Source organism: Microtus ochrogaster, chromosome 10 (assembly GCF_000317375.1).
Source record: "Microtus ochrogaster isolate Prairie Vole_2 chromosome 10, MicOch1.0, whole genome shotgun sequence".
In the NCBI taxonomy this organism is placed as follows: Eukaryota; Metazoa; Chordata; class Mammalia; order Rodentia; family Cricetidae; genus Microtus; species Microtus ochrogaster.
Genome location: NC_022016.1, coordinates 73,665,207 through 73,673,265, shown reverse-complemented (window position 1 = coordinate 73,673,265; position 8,059 = coordinate 73,665,207). Strand labels below are relative to the sequence as shown.

The window sequence follows — 8,059 nt, the reverse complement described above, 5'->3', positions numbered from 1 at the left end:
TGTCCTTTGCTTTACAGAAGCTTTTCAGTTTCAGGAGGTCCCATTTATTAATTGTTTCTCTCAGTGTCTGTGCTGCTGGGGTTCTATTTAGGAAGTGATTCCCTGTGCCAATGCATTCAAGTGTTCCTACTTTCTCTTCTGTGAGGTTCAGCGTGGCTGGCTTTATGTTGAGGTCTTTGATCCATTTGGACTTGAATGTTGTGCATTTTTCATTTTCTATTTTCATTTTTCTACATGTTGATATCCAATTATGCCAACACCACTTGTTAAATATGCTTTATTTTTTCCATTTGATATTTTTTGCTTCTTTATCAAAGATCAGGTGTTCAAAGATGTGTGGATTGATATTTGGGTCTTCTATTCAGTTCCATTGGTCCTCCTGTCTGTTCTTATGTCAGACATTCACTTTATATATGTAATTTATTTTTTCTAGAACTGAGGGTGGAACTTAGGACACTGTATTTGCCAGGCAAATGCCCTATCACTGAACTAAATCCCCTAAGTCCTCAACCACTTTTATATATTAAATTTCAATAAACCGTAAACCAGATTAGGTATAGCACTTCTAGTTAAAACCAGATGAGGTTCAATTTCCCAGACTCTTCACCACCTTACCCCCTTTCCTATGGTTAAAAAATCAGAAAAAGGCAAAGATAATTCTTCTCAACTTACTTGTATTTTCCAAATTTTAGTGAGTTCATCCAATGACAATTTACTGCCCAAGAGTTCAATAATTCCCTTTATGCGATCACAGTATTGTGCTTGATCTATGTTGCCTAATGGAGAAAACATTAGAGGGGAAGCCAGATACAGTGAATAATGACTCTATGACTCTATTAATTCAAAGCAGTAATAATTTTCTAAGATTATCTAAAGGCTAATAAAAAGAAACAAAATTTTTATACTTTTTAAAATTAAAAACAATTTACATGTCTGTGGAGGCCCAAAATTGTGAGCCTATTCCATCTTGTCTGAAGGTCAGCAAGTATGAGTTTGCTCAAAGTTGTTGACAACTATGGCTTCACACCCTGACCTACGGTGTGGTTACTTGGTGTTTTGGACATTAAGATGGCCTAGACAAGTAGATCCATTCCACCCTGACCTAAGGTCAGAAAATTCAAGTACTTCTGTTCCTTCCTTTGAAATAGGAGGTTTGACCTTGGGAGTGGCCGCCTTCCCCTTCCAGATACTTGGTCAAGGGGTGGGGGGTTTACTGCCTCAACAGAATGCTTTTCTCAAGAAATTATGATTTGATTTTCAAGTGTTGGTGCAAGTGACTGTTCTGGTTGCCTTCTGTATCATGTTAAAGGAGCCTTTTGCCTTCTTCCCCCTTTTGTATTGGGGAATAAAAGTATATGGAAAATTAAATATGGGCGAACTCAGAACTCAGTAAGCAGGAAAAACTGAGTGGCCCTCTCGATACTATCCTATGTCTCTGTGTTTTTCTTTATCTCTGTTTCTCCTAACATTTCTTTCTTTCTTTTTTTTTGAGACAGGGTTTCTCTGTAGCTTTGGAGCCTGTCCTAGAACTAGTTCTCTTTTTTTCTTGTATATTTATTTATTTATTATGTATACAATATTCTGTCTGTGTGTATGCCTGCAGGCCAGAAGAGGGCACCAGACCTCATTACAGATGGTTGTGAGCCACCATGTGGTTGCTGGGAATTGAACTCAGGACCTTTGGAAGAGCAGGCAATGCTCTTAACTTCTGAGCCATCTCTCCAGCCCTAGAACTAGTTCTTGTAGACCAGGCTGGCCTCAAACTCACAGAGATCCTCCTGCTTCTGCCTCCGGAGAGCTGGGATTAAAGGCTTGTGCCACCGCCACCCGGCCCTACCTAACATTTCTAATCCTCACACTCCTACCCTGGAACGTACAAAGTTACAACCAGGGTTACCCAAAAAGGTGACTCCCAACACGGCAGCCCAACATGGCAATACATGAAAATTTTTATTTTTCAAAAGCAACTTACCTTCCAGTGCAATTGACAGAACTGAGTTTTCAACTAGCCAATCCAGTAATCTGTCTGTATCTATAGCATTCTTCACAGACTTGGATAAGGTACTATCTTCTATTAACTTGGTTACCTAAAATGAGAGCATTTACATGGTTGAATCAAATGTGCATAATCAACATCTTTCATATATGTATAGCAATTTTACAAACATATATAGCTCAGTTTGATAATCAAATACTTTGAAACCAACTTACTTCTTCAAGATTAACAGACTACTAATGGTGGGGTCTCTTTAAAAAAACAGGGAATCATTACCAACTCTTCTTAATCCTTAGACCACCCATGACTGGCTCTAACCCAAACTGCAAGCACAACTGTCCTCCCCATTTTATAACTGAAGTAAAAAGGCAGCAATCCCTCTCTGGAGATGGGAACTCCAGGTTATTCAGCTTGTGAACTATCCATTGCCATGACCTCTTTACAGACAGTGGCCCAGTCAAATTCTACTTGTTCACATGTCTTTACTGAGTTCATGGTCTAGTTATTAAATTCTTCACATATGTGAAATATATCAGCCTTTCAATAAATTCTTCTTTCAACTTAAAATGGTCTAGGATAGAGCCAAAAATCCCAAACTAAAGAAAAAGTGACTGGAATCATGGCAGAATGGCACTGGTTTAACCTGCCATTTCCTGGAGCCAAGCATACTGTTTGTGCAGTTCTAAGTGAACTCTAGGAGGCTGAGGAAAGTATTTTCAGCATGTTGCTTAGACTCACACTATTATTAGTCACTTCGTTTTTGGTCCTAACATCAGCGAGAAGATAGAGTTACATCTGAAATAAAAACAACTGTCCCTTAGGAAAGTCTAAGGGTGATACTGTGGGACATTTCATGATGTTTTCAGGGAGTAAATCTTGAAAATACACATATGACCTTACTAACAGACAATTCGCACACAGTACCACTGTTATCTCTGTCTTACATGGTCAAGAGAAACTATTCTTTCTCCCATCTCCTTTATATTACTAACCACATCTGAGTCAAGTCTGAGAAACGGGTACAAACTTACTTCTTTGAGGGAATTCATCTTAGCACTAAAATGTGGTGACTTCAGCATGCGCAGCAGGATGTCGAGGCGAAGGTCATCAACAATCGTCACCAGATCCGGTTGAAAGCGCATGCAAAGTAACTTAATGGCAGACAAGAGCTCGGGGATGCTAACCAATCTCTTTCATTTAATAAAAACGGAAAAACAAACAAACAGACAACAAACAAAAACTGTAAAACATCTGGCTATTAATTCTCATGACACACATAGGGTACAAGGGTCAGGAGACAGCTTGTATTTTACATGACCAATGAACTATATTTGCTTCTAAGCAAAAGTTCCTCGTTGTGAGAAGAAAAAGAAAAGGCAATTGTTGTAGAAGGGATTCAAAGTAGAAAAGTCTTCGTCGGTATTAAAATACCTCTAAACAACTTCAGATACATCTAAAAAAAATCAATATTATTTTAATCTATTCTAATTTTAATTCCATCAAAATCACATTAGAAAAACTGTTTAGTTTCACTCATGAGAATACAATATTCATTCTCTTTAGTTAGATGACACTATCCTCAGTTGTTTTGAAAATAGCTTTTTTGGGTAGGGTCAGGAAACTTCAAGTTAATTTGATATGACTAGTATGTCATCAGGATCCAGTAAGCAATGTCATTGAAACTTGCCAAGACTTGGCTTTGTTATCATGGACTAACCAGCACTAGGCTCTACCTGGCTAGGGAGTAATTACCTTGTCTTTGAGGTCTTTCTCCTCAACACTCCGCACATCCTGAATTGTGGTAAGGATGACTGGGTCTAGCATAGGCTGTAAAACATAAAACACTAGTTAAAAAGAACTCCTGAATTTGTGCTAGAGTAGTTATTTCCTTATCTGCCATTCACAAAGGAGAGGGCAAAGAGACAGGTATGACTTCTAGCCATCAGGGCCACGACTAACTAGCTGACCATCCCAAGTGCCCTTAACTTGTCTCTTCAGTTAAAATGAGTGTAAAATGAGCACAGTTCTTCTCACTATATCTAAGAGTCATCTGAAGGATAACTCAAGATACACAGACTGCTCTTTTAAAACAATAATAGGTATAGATACCCCTTGTTTGTTTGTCTGTTTGTTGGAGACAGGTGTCACTATGTAGACTTGGCTGGCCTGGAACTAGTCTGGTCTCTAACTCAGAAATCTGCCTGTCTCTAAATCCCAGGCCTGGTATGATTATTTTCATAACAGAGTAAATATTTCATACGTAACTTTTAAAAATGGATAGAAGCAAGCAGAGACTATGCAAAACATGCCTCATACAGACTAGTATTGTTATGAATGAGAAACATGACACACAGCTACAGAACGGGAACCTCTAAAATTTTTTAGGAGAAACAGTAAATTATTAACTAGAGGTAAACTGACCCAATGAAATAAGAAAATTTAAAAATTAGGTAAGAAAAACAGTATTTGGCTGTCAGAGGCAAGACTATATAGGCAGTGAATGAAAATGACATCAGACAATAATCTAGACAGAATTTCTTCCTTCACACAGATGCCAACAGTGCAGGAAGGGCTGTGGGCTGTGTGAGTCAGTATTCTTGTCAGCATGTGCCAGGCCACGTAATCGTCACTGTAACTCTGTGAGATAGGTGCTGCTCATGTCACCATTCTGCAGGAGGGAGAACAGGAGCACCGTCTTCTAAAGTCACACTAAAGAGCAAGTAATGGAGACAATCTATGCCAGCTGACATAGTCCATGGTGTGTGTACAAATGACTGAACTTAGGTCTAGACACATTAGCAGCTGACATAGTCCATGGTGTGTGTACAAATGACCGAACTTAGGTCTAGACATAGCAGCAGAACTAAAGATGATAGTAGATCTATCTTCTACTCCTCCAGTTTATTTTTCTAAGTATACTCTGCCCTAATATGTGCGTGCATGTATACACAATCTACAAATTCTGAAGAACTCAACTAATTAGCATTTAGAGTATTTATAATAAATTTTCTTCCACGGAATACATACATTTAAATTCCAGCCCTGAGTTTGAATCATTAAATTATTACTAATTATAACCAACAATCATTTCAAAAACTCAATTTACTTTGCTTTTTACATCTTTCAGCTACTAAACTACTGATTAGAGCTGATAAGAATACTTGCCAAGTAAGCATGAAGTCCTAGGATTGAGCCTAGTACTGAATAAATTTGATGTGGTGGTATACACCTGTAATCCTATCACTCAGGAGGTGGAAGCAGGAAGATCCTTGACTACATTGTAAATTTGAGGCTAGCCTGAACTACATGACACCCCAACTCAAAAATGAAAGCATAACAAAAATCTTTATGTTGCTATGCTTAATAAACTGACATTAGACATTTCTAAGGAACTTAATATATAGAATTAAGAAAATATCTAAACATTGCCTTATTTCCTTAAAAATCTTTACATATTATTTTTATATCTAAAGAAAGCACTTAACATTTAGAAATGGCAGCAATTTCTCACACATACTAAAGAAAATGGTATCATTCCAGTTAAAACGTCCTCCAAAGAATAAGAATAATGTACTTGCAAAAATGAATAGTACATATAGAAACAGGGACCCCAAGGCGCACTATGCTTGATGCGACTTCCAACAATCTATGCAAGCATTCACAAACTTACTTAGAAAGAAAATTAAAAATGGAGGTATTCTGATAAGACATTTTGTTTGATAACTTATTAACTGAAACAGAGGGAAACAAGAAAGTATAATAGGTCTTCAGCATTAGAAAACTGAATACTCAAGGTGCATTAAAGATACATTAATGAGTAAAGAGCTTGTTATACAATTATAAGGACCTGGTTTCAGACACGCAGGACCCTCCCCTCTTTAAAGTGGTAGTGTATCCCTGCAATCCAGAAAATCCTGGAGCTCACTGCCAGCTAGACAGCCACTCAGTGAGCTCCAGGTTCTGTGAGTGACCCTGTCTCTAGCCAATAAATAAATAAATGAATGAATGAATGAATGAATGAATGAATGAATGGGCGGACAGACAGACAGACCAGATAAATGGATAATGAATGAATGAGGTGGAGAGCAATAAAGGAAGAATGCTAATGTTGACTCCTTGGCCTCCAGGGCAGTGCGTGTACACTTTCATGCATACACACAAAACTGAACACTCACAGTTTTGACTACTTTATGACTTGATGAATTATAATTCACAAAGGAAGGAAGTCAAACATGATATGTTGCTAAGCAATTATTCAAAAGAGAGACCAGGCAGTAAGCATACCTAACTGACAATCAAAACTAATCTAGTAGAACCCATAAGGCAACAAACCCAGAAACAATCCTGTGAAGGAGACAGGGTTTCTGATGTGGGATTCCCCTCTGTATGTTGTGAATATTTTTTTATTACCATTGGTTAATAAAGAAGCTGCTTTGGCGTATAGCAGAGCAGAATATGGCCAGGCTAGAAGAGATATGCAGAGAGAGTAGGTGGAGTCAGAGAGACGCCATGTAGCCACTGAAGGAGACAGACACCTACAAACTGTATTGGTAAACCATAAGCCCCATGGTAAAATATAAAATAACAGGAATGGGTTAATTTAAGATGTAAGAGCTAGCTAGAAAAATGCTTAAGCTATTGGCCAAACAGTATTGTAATTAATATAGTTTCTGTGTGATTATTTCAGGTCTGGGCAGCTGGGAACAAACAAGTGGCCTCCGTCTACACACGCTCCTTCTTTATAAAAAAGACAACACTAAGAAATCACATCTGATAAAAATCAGTCTTTTTAGAAAAGCCCCACAGTTAGAGAGCATCCTACTCTTAGAAAACTTACTTTCTGACAATATTTTTACTAAAAGGGCAGTCATTTTGAAAACCAGAAGTTATTCTATATTAAGCACCATTCTGAAATATTTGCCATGTCTTTGACCATGATATAAATGGCTTAATCATACCTGTACCACGGAGGAGTTCAAGTATTCTGCACACACCCCTAAGGGCTGCACCAGCGCTGAGACAGCCTGTGAGAGGACAGTAAAGACCAGAGTGAAATGTGAGCATTTCATCTTTTAAAATTAAGCAAATCCAAGCTGGGCGGTGGTGGCGCATGCCTTTAATCCAGCCCTTGGGAGGCAGAGGCAGGCAGATCTCTGTGAGTTCAAAGCCTGCCTGGTCTACAAGAGTTCCAGGACAGGCCCAAAAGCCACAGAGAAACCCTGTCTCGAAAAACCAAATAAATAAATAAATACATACATACATACATACATACATACATACATACATACATACATAAGATTAAGCAAATCCTTTTCAAATACCTGAGAAAAATGTAATGGTTAGATAACCTAATTTCATAGATAGAAAGACAACACACTTAAATTAATATAGACATTTAAATGAGAATGTCAACAAAACTCCTTTGAAGCATTGAATGAAATGAATCTAAAGTTTATAATGATCAATATTAGAACATTTTCTTTTGAAAAGAAGAGAATACTTGAGGAGGAGGTAATATCCTCTAATCAAAAAAAAAAAAAGTTAAGGCTTATTTTTTTTTCCCACTCTTTCCGTATTTATTCAATTTAGCACTTGAAATTCTAGCTAGAGCAGTAAGACAACAAAAGAAGATCAAGGGGATACAAATTGGAAAGGAAAAAGTAAAGTTTTGACTATTTGCTGATGATATGATAGTATACATAAGTGATTCCAAAAATTCTACTAGAGAACTCCTACAGCTGATAAACACCTTCAGTAATGTGGCAGGAAACAAGATTAACGCAAACAAAAAAATTAGTAGCCCTCCTATATACAGATGATAAATGGGCTGAGAAAGAAATTGGAGAAATATCAGCCTTCACAATAGCCATAAACAACATAAACTATCTTGGAGTAACTCTAACCAAACAATTGAGATCTGTATGACAAGAACTTTAAGACTTTGTTGTTGTTTTTTTGTTTGTTTTTAATTATAGGCATGGGCCACAGTGTCTGGTTTTATTTTTTTAATTAATTAATTTATTTATTAAAGATTTCTGCCTCCTCCCAGCCACCGCCTCCCAT

General features: G+C 37.4%; 1 protein-coding gene across 3 annotated transcripts in view; it reads right to left on the bottom strand.

Annotated features, from left to right (window-relative positions):
* Nucleotides 1-8,059, bottom strand: part of Usp24 (ubiquitin specific peptidase 24) — a 144,616-nt gene that overhangs the window by 91,166 nt on the left and 45,391 nt on the right. For all 3 annotated transcript variants that reach the window (XM_005353499.3, XM_026782230.1, XM_026782231.1), the window contains exons 8-12: nucleotides 6,955-7,020; nucleotides 3,749-3,823; nucleotides 3,028-3,186; nucleotides 1,973-2,087; nucleotides 673-776 (exon numbers count right to left, since the gene is read on the bottom strand). In XM_005353499.3, coding sequence (XP_005353556.1) covers nucleotides 673-776; nucleotides 1,973-2,087; nucleotides 3,028-3,186; nucleotides 3,749-3,823; nucleotides 6,955-7,020 — 519 coding nt within the window. The remainder of the gene's footprint in view (nucleotides 1-672; nucleotides 777-1,972; nucleotides 2,088-3,027; nucleotides 3,187-3,748; nucleotides 3,824-6,954; nucleotides 7,021-8,059) is intronic.